The sequence below is a fragment of the Musca domestica genome, unplaced genomic scaffold (assembly GCF_030504385.1).
Source record: "Musca domestica strain aabys unplaced genomic scaffold, Musca_domestica.polishedcontigs.V.1.1 4, whole genome shotgun sequence".
NCBI classification, from domain to species: domain Eukaryota; kingdom Metazoa; phylum Arthropoda; class Insecta; order Diptera; family Muscidae; genus Musca; species Musca domestica.
Genome location: NW_026712328.1, coordinates 10,510,063 through 10,533,864, shown reverse-complemented (window position 1 = coordinate 10,533,864; position 23,802 = coordinate 10,510,063). Strand labels below are relative to the sequence as shown.

At 33.4% G+C, this 23,802-nt stretch overlaps 2 protein-coding genes across 7 annotated transcripts in view; one reads left to right on the top strand and one right to left on the bottom strand.

The window, feature by feature from the left end:
* Positions 1-23,802, bottom strand: part of LOC101894068 (acetylcholine receptor subunit alpha-like) — a 331,275-nt gene that overhangs the window by 98,658 nt on the left and 208,815 nt on the right. For 4 of the 6 annotated variants that reach the window (XM_059126854.1, XM_059126853.1, XM_059126852.1 and 1 more), the window contains 2 exons: positions 14,658-14,773; positions 6,544-6,712 (listed from right to left, as the gene is read on the bottom strand). In XM_059126854.1, coding sequence (XP_058982837.1) covers positions 6,544-6,712; positions 14,658-14,773 — 285 coding nt within the window. The remainder of the gene's footprint in view (positions 1-6,543; positions 6,713-14,657; positions 14,774-23,802) is intronic. The other 2 variants (XM_059126856.1, XM_059126855.1) reach the window with 1 other exon arrangement.
* Positions 1,450-6,144, top strand: LOC131804263 (uncharacterized). Its single transcript, XM_059126858.1, has 7 exons — positions 1,450-1,738; positions 4,066-4,150; positions 4,222-4,634; positions 4,703-4,838; positions 4,923-5,107; positions 5,166-5,279; positions 5,335-6,144. Exons 1-7 carry the CDS (start codon positions 1,727-1,729, stop codon positions 5,350-5,352), a joined length of 963 nt encoding a protein of 320 aa, XP_058982841.1. The 5' UTR covers positions 1,450-1,726; the 3' UTR covers positions 5,353-6,144.

Genomic DNA, 23,802 nt, shown 5'->3' with positions numbered 1-23,802 from the left:
AAATATGCAATGCATGAAATGATCTTTTTCTGATGAGCATTAGAATTTCTGAATGGTGGTAACGTACCGGCGGGGGCGAGGAATTATTCATGAGAGGAGTTATTCCAGAGAACAGTTATGCGTTGGGATTTTTATACCCTCCACCATACTATGGAGGGTATATTAATTTTGTCATTCCGTTTGTAACTCCTCGAAATACTCACGTCAGACCCAACAAAGTATATATATTCTTGATCAGCGTAAAATTCTAAGACGATTTAGCCATGTCCGTCTGTCTGTCTGTGTGTCTGTCTGTCTGTCTGTCTGTCCGTCTGTCTGTCTGTTGTAATCACGCTATCTTTCGAACAAATTGAGATAGAAGGCTAAAATTTTGCACACATGTATATTTTGCCAGTAGGCAGGTTAAGTTCGTAAATGGGTCATGTAGGTCCAAGTTTTCGTATAACCCCCATATAACGGTACCTCTCGATATTCGGTATTTTGATGATTTTAGCGACATTATTCACCGGAATTGTTTCAAATTTGGCATTTGAAGTTCGTAATAGATACTGCAGCAGAAAACAGAAAATGGGCCATGTAGGTCTACGTCTTCGTATAGCCCCCATATAACGGTACCCCCCGATATTCGGTATTTTGATGATTTTAGCGACATTATTTAACGGAACCGTTCCAAATTTGGTATTTGAAGTTCGTAATAGATACTGCAGCAGAAAACAGAAAATGGGCCATGTAGGTCCACGTCTTCGTATAGCCCCCATATACCGTACCCCCCGATATTCGGTATTTTGATGATTTTAGCAACATTATTTAACGGAACCGTTCCAAATTTGGTATTTGAAGTTCGTAATAGATACTGCAGCAGAAAACAGAAAATGGACCATGTAGGTCCACGTCTTCGTATAGGCCTCATATACCGTAACCCCCGATATTCGGTATTTTGATGATTTTAGCGACATTATTTACCGGGATTGTTTTAAATTTCGCATTTGAAGTTCGTAATGGATACTTCAGCCCATGCCAGAAAATTGTCTGTGCAGGTCCACGTCTTCGTATAGCCCCCATATAACGGTACCCCCTATATTCGGTATTTTGATGATTTTAGCTACATTATAAACAAATTTTTCTTCAAGTTTCGCATTTAAATGTTGTAATAACTTATGACAAAAGTTGCCTATGCAGGTATACGTCGTCGTATAGACATTCGGTATTTTTAAGATTTTAACAGAATTTTTAAAGGATTTTTTTTATTTTATTTATTTATTTATTTTATTTTTTTTTGGAAATTGCCAAATTTGTACCAAATGGTGGAGGGTATTAAAAGTTCGGCCCGGCCGAACTTACAGCTTTTTTACTTGTTTTCTTTGCGAACGTTAGAATTTGTTTCTGGTGCTGATGTATCGGCGGGCCGAGGAGTTATTTCAGAGAGCATGCATGCGTTATTTTTTTTTCTTTGCGAACGTTAGAATTAGTTTCTGGTGCTGATATATCGGCGGGACGAGGAGTTATTTAAGAGAGGAAGCAAGGAGTTATTGCGTTGGAAGATGTTGTTGTTTTTAATTCGTATGTATTTCTTGTTGTTTGTTGAAATCTTACGGTGTTTGATTTGATGATGTTGTATTTTGGTAAATGCATTCAGTGTGCTTTAGACTTTCGTCGCGTTAAGTGTGCTAAAAAAGTGAATAGTGATTTTTAAAAAGTGAAAAAAAGTTCCTGTGAATGCGTAAAAATGGAAAATAATGTAAGTACAGTAAAATGCCCTTTCTGTGAGGAAATATTTCCAATATCGGACAGTCTTTTTACTCACATTAAAACCCATTACTGTCCGGCTGGAACAACTTTTATGTGTCATTTTAATGAGTGTTTTTTAACCTTTGGTTCAAAGGGGAGTTATAAAAGGCATGTTCTTAGACATGGACGCAGTAGTAAGAAGACAGAGTATTATAATACGGGAAACATTGTTGAAGCCGAGTCCAACATCGAAGAGGTAAATGTGAAGGGAATTGAAATAGAAAGTATGAATGAGTGTATTAGCGGAAGCGAAAGGAGTTACAAGGAAAACTTGGGTGAAATCCGCCGTTCAATTAGTTTATTTCTGATTCGGTTGCATTCCTTTAATAATATTTCTCGCTCAAACATAATTTCTATTCAAAAGTTAATTGATGAATTCTTATTAGATCCACTTATCAAGTTTATTGAACTTAGTCTTCAAAATGCCGGTGTAAGTAAAGATATAGTACCTGCAATGTTTGATGATGTTAAAGACATTTTTAAGGGAGTTAATTCAGAGCATAAACTCACTAAAGTGTCAAAAGATATGGGTTTGCTTGCAGAGACAACATTTTTCAATATCGAAAATGATCCGAAATCAAAAGCCATGATAATGCCAATAGATTTTCAATTTAGAAAATTTTTTGAAAAAGATAACTTTCTTGAAGATGTTTTAACATACATTAAACATACTGAAAATAAACAAAAAATTGAAAATTTTGTGCAGGGTGAGTTATGGAAGCAAAAAAAAATATGTACCCCAAAGAGACTCTAGTTCCATATTTTTTGTACCTGGACGATTTCGGTATTAACAATTCTCTAGGTTCGAAATCGACTAAAAATTCTGTTTGTAACTTCTATTACAGTTTCCCTTGCATTCCAAGTAAATCCTCAAACATTAATGAAGTATTTTTGGCTGCATCAGTGCTTACAGCCGATATTAAAAAATACGGCGGTAGCTGTTATACTTTAATTGTACAAAAAATTTCATCACTAGAAACTGAGGGCATAGAAATAAATACAAAAAATGGGACAGTAAAAGTCCATTTCATACTAGGCTTAGTTTTAGGAGATAATTTAGGTTTAAACATTTCATTAGGTTTTCAAAAATCATTTTCGGCAAAAAAATTTTGCCGATTTTGTTTAATGAATAAAACAGAATCACAGAAGGCAGTCGAAGAAAATCCTGCTGTAATGAGAAATAGGAGAAATTATGCTTTGTCATTTGAGAGAAATGAAATCTCAGAGTCGGGTATATCAGCATACTGCAATTTAAATGATATTCCAACATTTCACGCCACAGAAAATTATTATGTAGACATCATGCATGACATTTTCGAGGGGATAGCCCACCTGATTTTATGCAAATCATTGATTTATTTCATAAAAACAATGCAATATGTGAGCATTGACCAAATTAATTTAAGGCTGGAATCATTCTCTTACTGTACAAATGATAAGGGCAATGAAAAGATAAAAATATCACTGAAGGAAATAGAAAGTGGTAAGTTGAAATTATCAGCAAGACAGATGATGTCATTTTGTTACTATTTCCCTATGTTAATTGGGGAGCATATACCCCAAAACGATGTTGTTTATACATATGTTCTAAATTTCTTGAGATTGGTAGATGAACTTTTATGCTTTCATATATACGAAAACCTTATATCAAATATAAAAACAGATATAGAAGTAGTTAATAAAGAATTTGTGACGTTATTTAAGTGCCCACTGACTCCTAAATTTCATATATTTACTCACTATCCTACCATTTTAAAAAAATCTGGACCTTTGCGAAACATCTGGAATTTTAAATATGAAGGAAAGCACAGAGAATTCAAAATTTACTCACATATTATTACATCTCGCAAAAATATTCCAAAATCGTTTTCTTTTAAGCATCAAATTAGTGAAAATAGTGTTTTCAGAAAAAGGATTTTTGACAAAAATATTGAAAAAAACATATTACATAAATTAAAATACGACACATTTAATTTGTTTGCTGAAGCAGTAATATTGGGCTATAAGTACGACAATTCGTCATTTGTGTGTACAATAAAAGGAGAAATATTCGCAATAGTTTGTATAATTGAAACCAGCAATGACGTTTTTGTGTACTGCAAAAAAACTCACACTGTCTACGACCCCCATTTTGGGGCGTTCCGATTTCTAGAATATATTGACAATTTCTTAATTTTACACATAAATGACATAACGGGTCCCCCAACAAATATATCAACAACAGCTACTAACAGGGAATATATTAAACCTAAAGAATTTTATTATATTATTCCATAGAAGTTGAAAACTTCTACAGCCGATGACAACATTGAAAATTTATTAAAAATATGGAAGCTGGAACACTTACAGAACCACTTTGTCGGTAGGTAACTCTAATTCTTAGTTATATTTCATGAACTAATTCTATTTATGTACTATTTCTTTGCATTTCAGAACACCGTATTACTCATGAAGTGTTAAGCATATTGACACCACGGCATATAGAAATATTATTTCAGGGATTGGCAGTAGGAGATATGGCGATATTTCAAAAGAATTTAAAACAGTGTCAACTAGAATCCAACAATGCAGAAAAAACCCCTAAAACAAATACCACTTTGGAATTCAGTGATTGTGGTTTAGTCAAAAAACCAGTTCCACCAGTAAAGGATATGCTGATGGATTCACAGAATGGGAGATTGCTTTTAAAGCATTATGCAAAGCATAATCTTTTCAACGAGCAACAGCGCAACTTACTTATAAACACACTCGCTAAGTATATTGAGTCTAAGGGATATCCTTGCTCACTTGCGGATAGTGATGAAATAGAAAATCAAATTTGTGTGCTATTTCCAACGGAGTCGAAGGTAAGTGCTGGATTTTTATGCCAAAATTATAGTCTTTTAAAATAATCTTTAAATTTAATTCCATTTAGGATTATTACACTTCGGGAAAAAGGGGTAGATTGTATAATAAAATATACAATTTAAAACGATACACCAAAAGTCTATCGAAGGAGAATGAACCTATTTGTGGATCTGTAAATAAAACGACCGAAAGCAAAAAATTTGGTAAATACAACTTCATTCATATACGAATATATAAATATTTATATATATATTATTTATTTTTCAATATTTATCATTATTATTTAGTTCCAGAAGCTGAGTCAGATTTCGCTCTCCGTGGTATTCGAAACGAAAATACTACTGCTGACGAATTCGATATTTACTGGAGAAAATGTTCTCAGCTTAGATTTTCCCAAATTGAACATTCAGAGAGCACAAATGACATTTTGAAAATTTGGCCGGAGTACAAAAAGCCTTCTGGAATTAGTATGGTAAGTAAATTGTTTATTTCGATAAAAATTAATTTATGAATATTTTTTTCTCCCAAAGATCGATATAGATTTTTCACTTAAATACCCTAAATCCTGTAATCTTATTTTAAAGTGGCCACTTTACGAGAGGAAAATCTGGCATTTAATATCATCTAAAATTTCATCCAAATTGGTAATAAATATCGATAAATACTTTAAATTTAATTCAAAATTTCATTTCATTTCAGAATCAAAAATTTTTTTAATATTTTGGAATTTGCACCATATTTTTCCACCACAACAAAAGCAAATAACAGACAAAACTGGCGCAAAAATTAAAAGGAAGTACTCCATACCTAACTCACAAAATTCTTTTGCTCTTATTGCCGAAAACAACAAAGAAATGGATTTAAAAGTGGAACTGTTAAAACTGCGCAATACCAATATCCAGCCTCTACTGCTTGTTACGGGAGAACCGCAAAATGTCAAACAAATATACATTTATTTCGATGGAATACGTTTTCCAATTTTAAAAGTTTTAACGGCTGTAGATTTGTTGTTTAAAATATTTTTTGTATTTAATTTAGAATTTCCCGACGAATCTAATATTTTTTACAACTTTATTCAAACCTTTTTCTATGAAATTAAATTTGACAAGAAATGTCCAAAAATCGCTATGATACAAAATGAAATTTTAAATTTAACGTAAAAACTAAAATGTAAATCACACCATTTGTAAGACTTGATTCGTTTTATAACCACTTTTTAATTAATTATATATTTCAATGCAACAATTGAAAGATTTAATTTTTATTGTATGTAATCATTCCATTCCCTTTGTATATAAATATATATTCTTATTCTATGAATTATATAAAAATAAACCCAAAATTGTATGTTCATTAAATACATTACTTCGTTGTTTTTTCTTGTTGTTGTCATACGAGACACATACATAACATATATACATAAATGTGTGTATGTATATATTTTTTGTGTTTGTATTTTACAAAAAAAAAAAAACAACAAAGGGTTTGCCTACATGAACATTTCTTGATCGAATTTTGCTTTCACATTTAACAAACCTGATTGTATATTAGCTAAATTTTTTATCAAATTAAAAAATAAAAATCGACAAACATTTTTGTATATGTGAAAATACTTTTTTAAATTAATAAATGAAAAATTGAAAAAAATAAAATTCAACAACATTTTTAGTTAATATGAGAATTTCTTTATCGAAATATTTTCGAATGACTATTACAATTTTTTTTATCGGCGATTGTAAATATAAACATTATTTTTATCGGCCAAAAATCAATAAAAATTTAATTGGATTTTGGAATTTTTTTATCAAATGGTTACAATTTTTTTTCTGTGTATAAAAAGAACATCTGAATGATTTAACGTGTTCATCGCTTACTCTTAGGTGTTGCATAGATACAATTATGGCTTACCTTTTCTCCGCTGTCTGAAGGCAAATAAAAGGTCAACACAGTTAAGAAGGATATTCCCATACAAGGAATAATAATGTTCACTGTGTAAAACAACGTTTTTCTTCGCATAGTAATATTAAACGTGATATCCAGATATGGTTCATCGCAGCATGTGTAAAACTTTTCGTTCCTGCAAAAGAGACAACTTACATAAAAATTTCGCCTAATAATTTGAAACTTTACTTACCAAATCAAACACATAACATAATGTTTTGTAAACTTGGTAAATAAAGTTTCCAGTTTAAATTTTTATTATCATATTTATTTAATTTCTTAATTTTGTTTGTTGTATGTTAACAGTTATATTTATTAGAAAATATAATATGTGACAAAAACGCGTTATGTTCAGTCGGGTCCACCTTTTAATACCTTCCACCATGAGGTGAGGAAATATTTTGAATCCATTTTCCAGTTAAATCGGTTGGTAGAAAAACAAAATACCGTAAAACCGATGGTATTGATTTTCTGCTACAGTTGTTATTATATATTGTGACTTATGTGTTATATTATGACAGTATTCAGCCACAGAAGACAGATCATATTAAAAACTTTATTTAAATTTGCATTTTTTTAAAATATTTTGTTAAACATGTGGCGAAAATCATCAGAATAGCGAATATGACTGTATCTATGTTAATAATAATATACAACAAGTGGTTTTCCAGCCAAATATTAAGAAGTCATACTACCACGCAAGAATTTCATCACGAATAACTTTTTTTCTGGAACATTCTCACCAAAATACTTTTTTACGCATGTAAATAATAATTTTAACAGCTGTCGGGCGAGTGGCGTAGAAATTACAGCTTTCTGAAGTTGGTTGGAGTTTTTTTATCTCACCCTGTAATTCCTCCCTATATTCGGCACTTAAAAGATTTAAACAACTTTTTCATACAGAATTGTTTAAAAATCGGTATATAGAGTTTGTAATGGATTTCACCTCCTGTGACAGAACATTGTCTATATAGGTCAACGCCTTCTTATTGCCCCATATAACTGTACCTCACCCCGAAATTCGGTAATTAGGGTTCATAATGGGTTCTACCTCCTGTGGAAGATCATTGCATGTATAGGTTCATCTTTTGTTATAGCCCCCATGTTTCAGTATTTCCCTCTATTCGGTATTCTGATGATTGTAGCTAGCCATATTTTTTCAGGAGAATCGCATAAAATTAGTTATGTATATGTAGAGTTTGTAATGAACTCTGTCTTATGTGACAGAAGATTGCTGGCAGAGCCTATTTATTTCTTTAAAATGAACATTTGTTGTTGAGGCAGATCTTTTTTAATATGGTATATATATATATATATATATATATATATATATATATATATATATATATATATATATATATATATATATATATATATATATATATATATATATATTCTTGATCAGCGTAAAATTCTTAGACGATCCGTCCATCTGTTGCCACCGCGCTACAGTCAAAACGAATTAAGTTAGGAAGCTAAAATTTTGCATAGATCTGTCTTTTGTCTGCAGGCAGGTCAAGTTCGAAGACGGTCCACGATATCGTATAGCCCCCATATAACGGTACCCCCCGATATAAGGTATTTTGATGATTTTAGCTACATTTTCTAATAGAATTGTCTGAAATTCCACACAAGGAGTTCCTGCTGGGTACTTTATCCCTTGGAAGAGGATTATCTATATAGATCCACGTATCGTATATCCCCCATATAACGGTACCCCCCGATATTCGGCATTTAGATGATTTTAAACACATTTTTCAATGGAATTATCTGAAAATCGACACAAGGAGTTCTTTTTGAGTACTTCGCCCCCTAGAAGAGATTTGGTTTTGTTATTTTGGTCCACAATATCGTATAACCCCAATATAACGGCACCTTCCAATATAACGGCACCTTCCGATATTCCTTGTCAGTACTTTATCCCCTGGAAGAGAATTGTCTATACAGGTCCACGATTTCGTAGAGCCCCCATATAACGGCACCTTCAGATGTTCGGTATTTTGATGATTTTAACCAAATTTTTAATGAAATTGTCTGATAATGTTCAGAAGGAGTTCTTTGTGAGTACTTTATTCCCTGAAAGAGAATAATCTATATAGGTCCACGAAATCGTATTTCACCATTTAAAGACCCATCCCTATATTCGGTATTTGGATGATTTTAGCCACATTTTCAATGGAATTATCTGAAAATTCTCAAAAAACGTTTCTTGTGAGTACGTTATTCCAAAGAGGAGAATTGTCTTTATAGATCCACTATAGCGTATACCTAATGTGACCATTTATATTTTTCGTCAGAGCGGGACGCCTGCGGAATTTTGTAAAAAAAATTATGCATTTAAAAACAAATTTTATTCAAAAACGGAGAGAATACGTATAAATCTAATTTATGAAATTAATCTTATGTCTAAGTATTTGTTTTATATTTGTCAGCAGAGCAAATTAGTTTTAAAATATCGGGTCTAGTTTTCAAGTAGGAATGGAGCTGATTACATTGTTTGTTGATGTTAGTCTTAGTAATTAAAATAGCTTTTAAAACTGTCACACTTAACTGCGTTTTTTCACTTGTCCATATTTTATTCATTAGGGAAAAAACTCTTTCGACAGGTGCGTTACTTCCAGGCATACATAAAACATACTCAATAATTGTGCGAAAGTTTGTGCAGTTGAGATTATTGGCACGGAAGTGTTTAAACAGCTCCACCCAACGGTCTTCAGTAGCAACACTCTCATCGTTCCAGCTTTTGATTTTTTCAACTGTGACGTAACTGGAAATAAGCGAAAACTCATCGAACACCTCCGTATCTTGGCTACTGCTAAGAAATCTTTGTGTGATCAGCAAATCCGTCACATTCTGTACGTCTTCCCAAGTAGGGACTTTTCTCAAATTTGACCATTCAAATACTGCTAGTTGTGCATTGAACTGGCACCGCTGTTCCAAGTATTCTTTACTTGTCTTATAAAAATCCGCTGCCGCAGTTTTCACATTCTGCTCATCAACAGCAACGTCAGTTTTTTGTAATTTTACCAGTAGATTGCGGACGGAATGAGGAAGGAAAATCGAATTCTCTTTAAGTTCTAAGTTATCTCGGAGACGATTAATTTCATTCGCAGACTCTCAACACGGCTGGGATTTTCGAAAAACGTTTTTAAAATAGTAGGGCAATTATCTATGCTCAGAAAATAGGTTTTCAAAGGCTGAGACATTTTTAAAATTCTCTCAAGCGCCGGCATTAAAGCAAGCCACCTTGTTTTACTGTAGCCCAACCGTTTCTGATACTCTGTGTCGGTGGAATCACAGAACTCTTTCGGGAACTTCTACCCGAATGCTGTAGATGTAGAAGAATGAATAAATTTTCACAATGATGCATTCGAAGTCAACAGGGAGACAATCTGCGGCTGTTTTGATAGCATTATGAATTATATGGGCTCCACACCCAATCCCAATGAGCTGCCTTCCGACGGATAGGTTCAATTTCGCGTAAACATTATTTATCCCTTTTCTATTCTTTCCTCCGAAATTGCAGTTTGTATTGTCTGCACAAAATGCCACAATTTTCTTATTCAAATCATTGCAAGATAATACTTCTTTCAAATAATCCACAATTATATCAGATGATTCGCCTGGCTGCTTTTGAAACTCTAAAATCCTGACTCTCACGCCTTCGTATGGTACAAAATAGCGAACTAAAACAGGGAATAATTTTATTGAGCCATGATTGGAAGCATCGGTTAATAAAGATATGCAGTGGGCTTCGTGAAGGTGTTCTTTTAATTCGTCCATCGCCATAGGTGCCAGCACATTTACAACTATAGCTTGTGATTTTGTACGGGCACATCTAAATTTTTGCTCAAAACATGTTTGTATTAGATTTGAGGCACAGTCATTCGAACGAAAACTGTGGTTTTCTTGCACTGTGTGGTACGCCCACGCACCCTGCGCTGCAGCTATATCCAAGTCTTTGGAAGTCGCCAAATTTGTTCTTTTAAAAAAAGAAAGCATTGACGAGCTTGAAGCGGCAGCTTGATCAGAAAGCTTGTGTTTTTCCGATTTTAAATGCTTCTCAATATCACTGGCACCACCATGTCCAACACTAAAATCAGTACGACATTTTTCACACGTAACGTCTGATTCACCACTTCTTTGTTTTATAAATGGATACTTATTTTGCAAAGAAATGTTAAAAGTACACTTGCGTTTAGGCATTATTGTAATGTTACAATCACTAACATTGAAAATAAATTGTTTGACTTTGCTCGCCTTCTCCGACTCCGCGATGAAAAGATACCAGAACAATTTAGAGCGTCTATGCTTAGGGTACTGACAGAGTGACAGAAACTTTTTCTGTTTTTATAAGCATTTTTAATTTGGTGATTTCCCTTGTTATGCTGGAGTTAATGTCAACGCCGTCGACGACGCCGGCGTTAAGATTAACTGCTCTCATAAAATTTCATACGATTCAATTTTTTTGACATTTGACGCCGTCGACATTAACTCCAGCATTAGCATTACAAAATCTTTCGAGTTAATTTTAATGTTAATGTTGCTTGAAAAAAACTATGCAAATAAATTATATGTTCACGGGGAAAAAATAACTCATGTATTTTTCATCAATATCCAGTATTTTCGAAAGCGGGACATTTTTGCTCTCGCTGGGGACAGCGGGACTGTCCCGCCCAAAGCGGGACGTATGGTCACGTTACGTATACCCCCCATATAACGGAACCCCGATATTCAGTATTTTGTTGATTTCAGCCAAATTGTCTTAAAATACAAACAAGGTGTTCCTTCTGAGTACTTTACCCCCTAGAAGAGGATTATCTCAATATTTTTACGTTTTAGTATAGTGAAGCCACAACTTTCCTCAATTTGCTCTTCTCCACTCATTTATTCAAATTAAAAAAAAAACCAGTAAAGAAAGCCTTCAAGTCGGGCGGGGCCGACTTTATGATACCCTACACCACTTTGCTAATTAAGTAGAGCTCCACATAACAATTAAAAATTTTTATGGGAGAATTCAATCATACACGCTATGATTATAATTATAATTTAAAGTTCAAAGGACTAAATATGCCGAAGCATTTGTATCTTTTAAATTCGGAATTTTATTGCCCATTTGATGCACAATTAATTTGAAATCGGATAAAGATATATATGGGAGCTATATCCAAATCTGAACCGATCTCGATAAAATTTGGCAAAGATGTTTCTGAGCTGTATTTTATATATTTTCCTGAATATAGTTGTTACGGAGTGCATATTACGGTTGTGGGTAACAAATATAACAAATCGGATGAATAATATATATGGAAGCTATAGCTATATCTGAACCGATCTTTACCAAATTTGACATACTAGCTTCTAGACTTAATTCGGTCGTAAGTGCCAAATTCCATCCCATTTGGACAAATATTAGTGCACAATAAAAGGTAAATCGGACGAAGTTATATATGGGAGCTATATCCAAATCTGAACCGATCTCGATAAAATTTAGCAAATGTATTTCTGAGCTGTATTTGATACATTTCCCCAAATATTGTTGTTGCATAGTGCATATTACGGTGGCGGTGGACAAAAAAAAAATCGGATGAACAATATATATGGGAGCTATAGCTATATCTGAACCGATTTTGATCAAATTTGGCATACATATTTTCAGGCCTAATTTGGGTGTATATGCCAAATTCCATACAATTCGGACTGATATTACACGTTTGGTGCACAATAAAAGGCAAATCGGACGAAGATATATATGGGAGCTATATCTAAATTTTGACCGATTATCTCCAATTTCAATAGGGTTCGTCCTTGGGCCAAACAAAAGATCTTTGCAAAATTTCATCTGGATCGGGCAATAAATGCGACCTGTACTTTGCTTACAAAAATACATGGACAGACGGACAGACGGACGGACGGACGGACATGCATAAATCGACTCAGAATGTGATTCTATGCAGATCATCAAAAGGAACTATGGGTCTATCTCGTTTCCTTCTGCCTGCTACAAACAAATGCACAAAGACATAATACCCTGACCACCTTGTGGTGTAGGGTATAAAAAAAAAAACATTACAAAATGTACGATTCAGATTTTACTGTTCCAAGTTTAAAATAGCTAACTTCAAACAACTCCGACGAAAAATGTGGCCAGAATACTGAAATACCAAATATCTGGAAGGGTCGTTAAATGCTATAAGACAGTGTTCTACTTAAATCTATATAGACAGTGAGTAGGAGTCACCATATTATCCATATTATGGTAGATGATATATAAAATATAAAAACACATAAAATTTACTTATGTATTTAACATTTACAATGTGATTTATACATCACACTTTGCATGGGACTTCATAATGATAATTTTTTAGCTATTATCTTTATGACAACACTCGTTTAAACGGCTCACGTACGTTTAGTGTTTTGTTTCATTGTCCAACATCTTCAGTTTGGTCTATAATTTAACCATAAAACGAACAACGTTTGCATTCATTAATTTTTATTATCAAAATGCGTGTTACGAAAGTTCATTTCGCGCTCGTTTTTATGGTCAGCTCATTTTTGGTTTAATAGGTATGCAAATAAGCAGATTTGTCGATTTTGGAGTGAAGATCAGACAGAAGCAAAGCTATCAATGCAACCAGAAAATAATTATACTTATAATCGTACTGATATATTTAAATATCATTACTTGTTATGATAATCATTTATATCACTCTTTAGCAATTTAAGTTTGATTTATAAATAGTTCTTGGGGAAAACCTAATAAAATGGCCATTTAATATTGAAATTCTGAGGCGTGAACACAACAGAGGGCTGCAATGAGTTTGATTGAGTAGGCTTGATCACACACAGTAGAAATACAATCAAACTCAATCAGTCGGTCAGATTTAACATGTTTATTCGAGTTGCTCAAGCCAAACGAAAAAGTTGTGATCAAACATGTATTGATCGAAGTGTTGTGTTCGCAATCAAACAGCTCCCATGATTTATTTGTTTACGAACTTATGTTGAATTGTTCATAACGGGTCGAACGAGAGGGCTGCAATGAGTTTGATTGAGTAGGCTTGATCACACACAGTAGAAATACAATCAAACTCAATCAGTCGGTCAGATTTAACATGTTTATTCGAGTTGCTCAAGCCAAACGAAAAAGTTGTGATCAAACATGTATTGATCGAAGTGTTGTGTTCGCAATCAAACAGCTCCCATGATTTATTTGTTTACGAACTTATGTTGAATTGTTCATAACGGGTCGATCATCTATGAGTCTTGTTGGTTTGATTCATCCCAGTTAAGTGAGTGATTTGATTAAAACACAAATGTTCGAATCTGGGCGAAATCATGATTTTAATTTTACAAAGGATTTCATAACTAAAAGCTGTCCCCATTAAAAAATCGGTGCAAATTATATTTAATAAACAGACAATTTTTTCATTTTATTTGGGTTTTTGGTATGTTAGACTTCAGTGACTTATTTCTAAAAAACAATATTAATATTTTTAATACCGAAACACATCATTGGTATTTAGTAAACAAAAATGTTTAAATATTTTTTTATTTTAAAATATTTATCAAGATTTTTCCCAAACTTCGAGCTTTTCTTTTACCTACACGTGTGTAGTTTCTACTTGCAACAATTTCGGTCGCACTATCACAACATTCTTCCATTTCAAATATTATATATGTAAGTCAAAATAAACTGTCCCAACTTGATTGAATGGTTAAATAAACAATGACGCTGAGCGAACTCGATTCAAAGAAAACAATCACAGTTGTGATTGCTCATTTAAATTCATGTGTTCGATCAACTCATGTTGCTGAACACATCAAACCGTCTCGAACACTCATATTTGATTGTGAGTGAAGTGATTCAAACTGAGCGTTCGATTTGATCCGATGCGAAAACGGTCATTTCATTCAGATCAAACTAAACGACTGCATCAACAAAAATCGTGTAAGAAATCAAGTGTGGTTGAATTTTTGCATACTCGTTGCAGCCCTCTGGTACACAAACATTAACAAAAAATTAAAAATATCACAAAAAACAATGTGCATTAACATATATTATTTCTACTTACCTGACAGCTGGTACTTCCAGAATGTCCCATTCCACAGACATGTAAAATTCCGACAAATCTACTCCAACATCTACCACATTGCTGCCTAGTTGTTCATCCATATGCCTTAGGTCAACCTTGTTTTAAAAACGATTTATAGAAATATGTTAATGATACGAGGAAGCATTATGTACATCTTCTACGTGTTATTTACATTGACAGTGCCAGTTTAAAGATAGATATATTACTACGATGCTATAAATATATTGTGTGTAAACTTAAGTTGACTACTAATTATGTTTGTAAAAAGAAAAAACAAATTAAAACAGGTATATATCTGCAGCAATTAAAATTATTCATAGTTACAAACTTAAAATGGTTAAAATCACAGCATACCAAATGTCTGGAGTTTTGGATGTGAGAGGGCTACGTCCAAAGGAGCATTTGATATGTCAATTTTCTCTCATAGGTGGAGGTATAAATTACAATCTCCAAATATCAAAATTGAGACAATTTGGTTGAAAAATAATGTGGTTAATATCACCGAAATATCACAAAAACAATGTGGTAAAAATCCCAGCATACCTGGTGGTGGTACAAATTACAACAATTTGGTTGAAAATACAGAATATCGGAAGGTATCGTTATATGGGGGCTATAGGGAAACATGCACCTACATATTAACTTTTCTGCTAAAGAATGTAGTGTCCATTAAGAACTTTAATCACCAAACTTCAAACAATTATGTTCGAAAAAGTTGAAAAAGTGATCAAAATAACGCATTTTGGGAGGTACCGTTATGTAGTGGCTGTACAAAAACGTGAACCCATACACCTCATTCTCAATACCAATCATTCTAGGTCAGTGGTTCCCAAAAGTTTGATGGCCTGAGACCCATCCAACAGAAATTGAGACTCACCTATTGGCTGCTTGAAATATAACACATAAATATTAGTAAAGCATACATATTTTTTTATTTAATACAGAAATAGAGTACAACCAATTTATTCCTATTTCTTGTCATTAGAGAGTTGTTATAAATTTCAATATTAGTAACTTTTAGTTGCAGTGCAGTGCAGCAATGAGACAATAAGGGTTTTAAGTGTTTCAAAAAAATCACAACGGGTTTAACACAACTCTCTCACAAAAGTAGGTTTTTATGAACGGATGAAAGAAAATTTTTGAAAACACCATATATTGTTTCCATAGTTTAATTATTTCATATAAGAAAACGCATATAAAAAATAAACACATTTTAGAAACATGTTTGACACATTAAACAGCAAACAGTAAAACTATATTGTCAAATTTCAAAACACTAGGTCAAACAATGTGAGCTGTATCTTGCTTTAAACAGACGGACAGATTTAAATCGTTAATTATTAGAAGTAACCACTTTGAATTTTATGCTGATCACGAATTAACTAAGGCATGATTTTAGTGTATGCTACCAGAAAGTTTTGTGTTGTAGTATTGAATTCTAACTTGCTCCTATGTTCATAGTTTAGGTTTTGGTTTTTATGCCCTCCACTAAGGGGGGTATAGTAACTTTGGCATTCGCTCTGTAACTCCTCAAAGTACTTCGTCTGTCTGTTTTAATCACGTTATTTAGAATGGATAGAGATAGAAGGCTAAAATTTGCACATATGTGTATTTTCTCAGTAGGCAGGTTAAATTCGTACATAACTTTACTTTTCGATATTCGGTATTTTGACAATTTTAGTCACATTTTCTAACAGAAGTGAATATTATATATTCGGTATATAGAGTTTGTAATGGGTTTTATTCTTTCTATCAGATCATTTGTATTTGAATTGATAAAAATCGGTACTTAGAGTTTGAAATGGAACATTATCAGGGGTTTTAAAGTAATATCGTAGTATTTCGAGTGCTGTTCAAGCGTAAACACAACCATATTCGATCACCGCAAGGATAAAACTAATTATCTTTCAAATGGTACATGAGCTACTGTTACCACTCACCAAATAAGCACTACTTAAAAAGCATTAGATTGCGGGTCCTATATGTTTTTATCAAAATAACATCTACGGAGATATGTTTTAGGTCAGCAGGATTTTTGGTATTAAAAATTGTTTATATAGGGCCACGTTTTTGTATAGCCCTCATATAACAATTTTTGTCCGTTTTTTATAGTTTGTGTTCTCGGTATATAGAAAATTTTATTGCATATATATAGGTCCAAGTTGTGGTATAGTCCCCACATAATTTTAATTCCAGATATTAAATGTTGATGTGTAGTACTTCCGATGATAAACATTTTTCTTTAAAGCTCCACGCAATCGTATAGGCTCCATATAACGGTACCTCCCTACATTTTTTTTGATTCTTTTAGCTACATTTTTAAATGGAATTATGTCAAATTTGGCATATAACTGTCTAAAGAGGTCCACATTTTCGTGTAGCTCCCTCCCTATATTCGCTAGTTGTATGATTTTTGTTAGACTTTTCAACAGAATTGGTTCAAATTCAGAATTTTAAGTTTGCATTGGGTACTACTTCCTATGACAGAAAGTTGGCAGATCCACGACAGATCTCAGATCCTCCCAATATGCGGTATTTTGTTAATTGTAGCTAGATTTCAACAGAAATATCTCAAGCTTGGTGTTTTGAGTTCCTAATAGTTAAAGCCCCGATATAACTGTACCGGCAGAATTATGTTTTTTTCGGTCTAAAATGAAGGCTTACATTTTAGACCGAATTTTCTAAAAATTGGCAGTTTGTGTTCCCTTTTTTTAGGAAACATCTCTAAATGAAATTTTCTATATAGTTTTGATATAGTCCCCACATAACTTTACCTCCAGATATTCTGTATTTTCTTTTAACCGGAATTATTTAAAACCTGATGTCATGAGTTCATAATAGGCACCATCTTCTCTGACTGATAGTTGGATGTAGAAGTCTAGTTTTTCGTATATCCCCAAATAATTGTAGCTCAAGGCATTATAAAAATTTTAAAATTACAGCTGTATTTTTAAACTTATTTAATTTACATTTTGCACTTTCCGCCCGGCCGAACATAGCTGCTTGTTTACTTGTATGTTTTGTGGTTGGTATTTATGTTTGTTTAAATCTAAAGATTGACATTTAGTGACTTGATTCTTCAGTAATAATCTATCATTTTGAAAATTGAAGCACATATTTAGACATTTAGTTTTATACCCTCCACCATACTATGGAGGGTATATTCATTTTGTCATTCCGCTTGTAACTCATCGAATCGCGGACCTGCACATACAATTTTCTGTCATAGGCTGTAGTATACATTAGGAACTTCAAACACCAAATTTGAAACAATTCCGGTGAATAGTGTCGCTAAAATCATCAAAGTACCGAATATCGGGATATTTTAAGATTTTGGCAAAATTTTTAACGGATTTTATTTGTTTTGAAAATTGCCAAATTCGTTCCATATGGTGTTGGTATCCAAAGTCCGGCCCGGCCGAACTTACGGCTTTTTACTTGTTTTTTTATAAAGTTTATGTTGGCGATCGTTGTTTTTGGTTTTTGCATTCACAGCTTATAATACGCAATAATGAAATAATAATATCTCTGTCGACGATGAATGTTAAAGAAATGTAGAAAAATGATGGCAATTCACTATAAACTCAAAAAAATGCCTTTATAATTGATGATGTCGTTGTTGTTACTGCCAATCTGTTGGAGTTCATTTTACGAATTTCACCCACAAAAACTGCTGATCTTTGTAATTTACCTTTTGGAGCGAAAAAGCTGTAAGTTCGGCAGGGCCGAACTTTGAATACCCTCTACCGTTTGGAACGATTTTGGCAATTTTCAAAATAAATAAAATCTATTAAAAATTCTGTTAAGATCTTAAAAATACCGCATGTACCGTTATATTAGGGTCCATATGACGACGTGGACCTACATCATCAAATTACCAAATGTCGGGAAGTATCGTTATATGGGGGCTATACGCTGACGTGGACCTGCACAGAGAATATTCTGTCATAGTCTGTAGCATACATTATGAACTTCAAATACCAATTTTGAAACAATTCCGTTGAATAATGTCGGTAAAATCATCAAAATACCGAATATCGGGAGGTACCGTTATATGGGGGCTATACTAAGGCGTGGACCTGCACAGACAATCTTCTGTCAAAGGCTGTAGTATGCACTACGAATTTCAAATACCGAAATTTGAAACAATTCCGGTGAATAATGTCGCTAAAATCATCAAAATACCGAATATCGTGAGGTACCGTTATATGGGGGCTATACCAAAACGTGGACCTACGTGACCCATTTTCAACACCAAAATTATGCGTAGACAATTTTCTGTCACAGACTGTAGTTCCCATTACGAACTTCAAATACAAAACTTGAAACTATTCCGTTGAATAATGACGCTAAAATCACCAAAATACCGAATCTTGGGAGGTACCGTTATATGGGGGCTATACGAAGACGTGGACCTGCACAGACAATTTTTTGTCATAATCTGTAGTATCCATTACAAATCTCAAATACCAAATTTGAAACAATTCCGGTGAATAATGTCGCTAAAATAAACAAAATACCGAATATGGGGAGGTACCGTTATATGGGGGCTATACGAAGACGTGGACCTGCACAGACAATTTTCTGTCTTAGATTGCAGTATCCATTTCGAACTTCAAATACCAAATTTGAAAGAATACCGGAGAATAATGTCGCTAAAATCATCAAAATACCGAATATCGGGAGGTATCGTTGTATGGGGGCTATACGAAGACGTGGACCTGCACAGATAATTTTCTGTCATAGGCTGTAGTATCCATTTCGAACTTCAAATACCAAAGTTGAAAAAATTCCGGTGAATAATGTCGCTAAAATCATCAAAATACCGAATATTGGGAGGTACTTATATATGGAAGCTATATGAAAACGTGGACCTACATGGCCCATTTACGAACTTAACCTGCCTACTGGAAAAATAAACACGTGTGCAAAATTTTAGCCTTCTATCTCAATTCGTTCAAAAGATTACAACAGACAGACGGACAGACGGACAGACAGACAGACATACAGACAGACGGACATGGCTAAATCGACTTAGAATTTTACTCTGATTAAGAATATATATATATACTTTGTTGGGCCTGACATGAGTATTTCGAGGAGTTACAAACGGAATGACAAAGTTATTATACCCTCCATATTATGGTGGAGGGTATAAAAACAGTCGAGTTTAATAAAATGGAAAAGGCGCTTCCAGCCCTATATATATGTACATATATGCGTAAGTGAAAAAGTACTAAAATAACCCCGATTTCGATAATTATCCTAGAAACAACTTTAATCCTAATACGAGTCGGGGGACATCGCTGCTGTTGAACGTGGCTTCAACATTATCGATTAATTATATACGGAAATGCTCTGAAGTATATTTCTCATACTTTTTTTTTCGTTTGACGCCATTTTTTGCGATTTCAAAAAAAAAAACATTTCTGTATCGTTTATAATGCGTTTTTGTTACGGGATTCCTACCTGATATGTCGCCTGACCTTTCCTGAGAGAAACATTAAATGAAAATATGCATTTTGATCAATCTTTATAGATTTATGTCTTTGTATAAATGTTAGACAAAATGCATATGACCTATTAATTATTCTATTATGCAATATATGGACGCGTACATTTCATTAGAAACTTTACGGAAATATGCTATTCCGAAATTGCGAAAATAGAGGAAAACCGCGCATAAAAGCAATAGATCTATTCCAGATCATGTTCGTGCTCATCTAATCGATAAAAATCTGCGAGATCCTGCGAGAACCATTATTGATTTTTCCACTAACTACTCTATCTATTGAAGTAAAGCAACAATAAAATCTTATTATATCATGGACCAATAAAAATATAGACAACAAAACAGATTTGCTAACAGATTTCGCAAAAACACATTTAGTGCGGCCAGGTGTGTGTTTTGAATGGTCAAGTCACTCGACTTCGAAAGCAATATAATTGAATTTTCAATAATTACAATTGTTTAATTAAATATTTGTCAATGTCGTCAAGTATGGGACAGTCTTACTATTCCATTGCACCATTTACAGTTCATAAATCTCTTACAGTGAAGCGAAATAGACGACATCTGCTGATTCGATTTTTTCGATGATAAGCGGTTAGAGCATTTCATCGTCTATTCTTTCATTAGTCTATGATTATATTATATGTCTTGGACAAAGACCTAAAATGGTAAAAGTTTCTTTAGCTATTGTAACAAAAGTAAAATAATGTTTGGTAAAATAAACAGTGAGTAATGTTATGAAAAAGTTACAGAATAGGCCTACCGGTGTAGCTTTCATGCCACATATATGAATCGTTTTAACTTTTATACCATCCACCATAGTATAGAGGGTATATTAAGTTTGTCATTATATTTGTAACACCTCGAAATATACATATTAGACCTCACAAAGTATATATATTTTTGATCAACATAAAATTCTATGTCGATTTATCTTTAGACGTCTGTGGAAATCATTCTTGCTTCCGAACGAAATAAAATAGGTTGATAAAATTTTATTCAAATGTATATTATGTCTGCAGGACTTTTAGTAGTGAAAATGGACCACGCTTTGGTATAGTCTCCATATAATGGTGCCTCCCGATATTCAGTATTTTTAGATTTTAGCGACATTATTCACCGGAATTGTTTCATATTGGGTATTTGAAGTTCGTTATTAATACTACAGCCTACGACAGAAAATTGTCTTTGCAGGTCCACGTTTTGGTATAGCCCCACGTTTTGGTACCTCCCTTAATTCGGTATTTTGATGATTGTAGCTACATTTTTCTCCGATTTTTTTCAAATTTCGCATTTGAATATTGTAATGGCTTATGACAAAATTTGCCTATGCTGGTCCACGTCGTCATATAGACTCGAATTAAACGGCTACAATCGGTATTTTTAGATTTTAAGAGAATTTTTTAAGGATTTTATTTTTTTAAAAATTGCCAAGTTCGTACCAGATGATGGAGGGTATTCCAAATTCGACACGGTCGGAATTGCAGCTTTTTTACTTATTGAGTAAAATAAAGCGAATGAAATATGTTCACCATTCAAATAGTTCAATTATTTATAGTGATTTTAAAATTTGAGCGAAACGTTGTCCATTGTCGTAGATTTCCTCAAATATGAATAATCCTTCACGTACCAAATAATATGACTCTTCGCGGCTTGGTTTTCAAACTGGTCGTGGTACAGCACAACTTTGTATCCATGTCATTTTGTATTAATATTTATGTTCCAACGAAATTTGATGTTTAGAAGAAAATTGGTTTATTAGAAAATTGTACTGAATTTTTTTGTAAAACCACATTGAATTTAGAATCATTATTTTTATAAATTCCACCATACTATGAAGGGTATATTAACTTTGCCATTCCGTTTGTTACTCCTCGAAATATTAATGTCAAACCCAACAAAGTATATATATTTATAATCAGCGAAAAATTCTTGTTCGACATAGCTATGACCGCATCACTGTCTGTTGTAGTTACGCTATCTTTCGAAAGAATTGAGACAAAATTTTGCACACATGTGTATTTTGCAGAAGGCAGGTTAAGTTCGTAATTGTTCGCCTGTCCACGTTTTTGTGAAGCCCCCATATAACGGTACCATTCAATATTCGCAATTTTTATGATTTAAGCGATATTATTCCCCAAATTGTTTTGAATTTTGTATTTGATGGTACTAATGGGTACTACAGCCTATGACAAAAAATTGCGTATGCAGGTCCTGGTCTTCTTTGGCTTTAAACGGTATTTGTTAAGTTTTTCAAGTTCCTTCCAAATGGTGGGGGTATTAGAAGTGTTAGTTCCTTTTTGCAAAGTAAATTTATTTTACTATTGTGGGAACGGGAAGATGATGGATCTGACTATAATGAAGCAAATCTGTGTATGCTCTCTCTATAAATCGTTTGAATGTGAATATGAACTCAATACACGAAAGAAAAACAACGTCCATATCGTGTCCTATAATATTCCATATGCATCTCTTAAGGTTCCGAACAAGTTTAATTTTCGGGAATGCTCCAATAGATAATGTTGAAAAGCCAGACTTGGTGTATCCCGTTAAAATAGGCAATACTAGATAAAGACCACGTGATTATCGGTTCACGGAGTCCAAGATTTGGAAATAGATTAGAGCGAGAGTTCAGAAAAATTTCGAAAGTACAAGAACTAAATGATCATGTTATGGGATTGGGCCGCCTATATGAAGAAAATAGAAATGTTATTTTAAGCATCATCCTGTTGAAATGAAAATTCTTTTAACTGTCGATTTCCCAGTCGCATAACCAACCAGTGTGCAGTCGATGATCAAATAAATAGGTGATTCAAGGATTGTTGAATTCTAAAGTTCTTACAACAACGGTTTATTCCATGCACAAATTGAGCGAGTCTATTACTGATGGCCCTGTTTAAAAAATATGTCACCCAAATTTGATAACCGACATTCATGCATTTGCCTGTATGTATGGTTATGGTTGGATGATGGCTAGAAAAGCCATCCAGTAAATGAGTTGAAAAACTACCCCAGCTAAGCAAAAGTCGATTCCTTACAGTTAAAGGTTTTCTAATTGTTGAACCATTAGAAAAATGGAGGATTTATATTCTAGACGTGAACATAAAAAGAATAGCAGACTGTAGAGATTTCCCATTAACGATGCGTTAACATAATGTTTCGCCAACAAAATCCCCATGGGCAACATATCTGCAGGAGATCAATTACACTATTGAACATCGGTCAGGTCATGTTTAATGGTTGAAGATTTGTTGAAACATCGTGTTAGAAGAGCTCAATACAATAATGAACGAGTCAGAGCGATTAGAAAAGTCCTTTAGTATAGTCCTTATGATAATTTTCATTTCGATATACTAAATAAAGATCCAAAAAAAGAAATAATTGTAGTACAACCATTAATGACGAACGAAGTAATAACACTAGCTCATAGACAAAGTAACTTTTTCAGTTAGAAAAACACAGGACAGAGTTAGGAAAAATTATTTCACTCCAGATTTAAATGTACACTGATAGATTCTAAGAGAGGTTGTAAAATGGCTTACTTGTTCCGATAGATAAAGCTGATATGCCATCATTACCGTACATCTGGATCATTTAGGGCCAATTAAACTA

Coding starts and splice junctions, on each gene's coding strand:
- LOC131804263 (XM_059126858.1), top strand. Junction 4,839..4,922: donor GACCGAAAGCAAAAAATTTG/GTAAATACAACT, acceptor ATTATTATTTAG/TTCCAGAAGCTGAGTCAGAT. Junction 5,108..5,165: donor AGCCTTCTGGAATTAGTATG/GTAAGTAAATTG, acceptor TTTCTCCCAAAG/ATCGATATAGATTTTTCACT.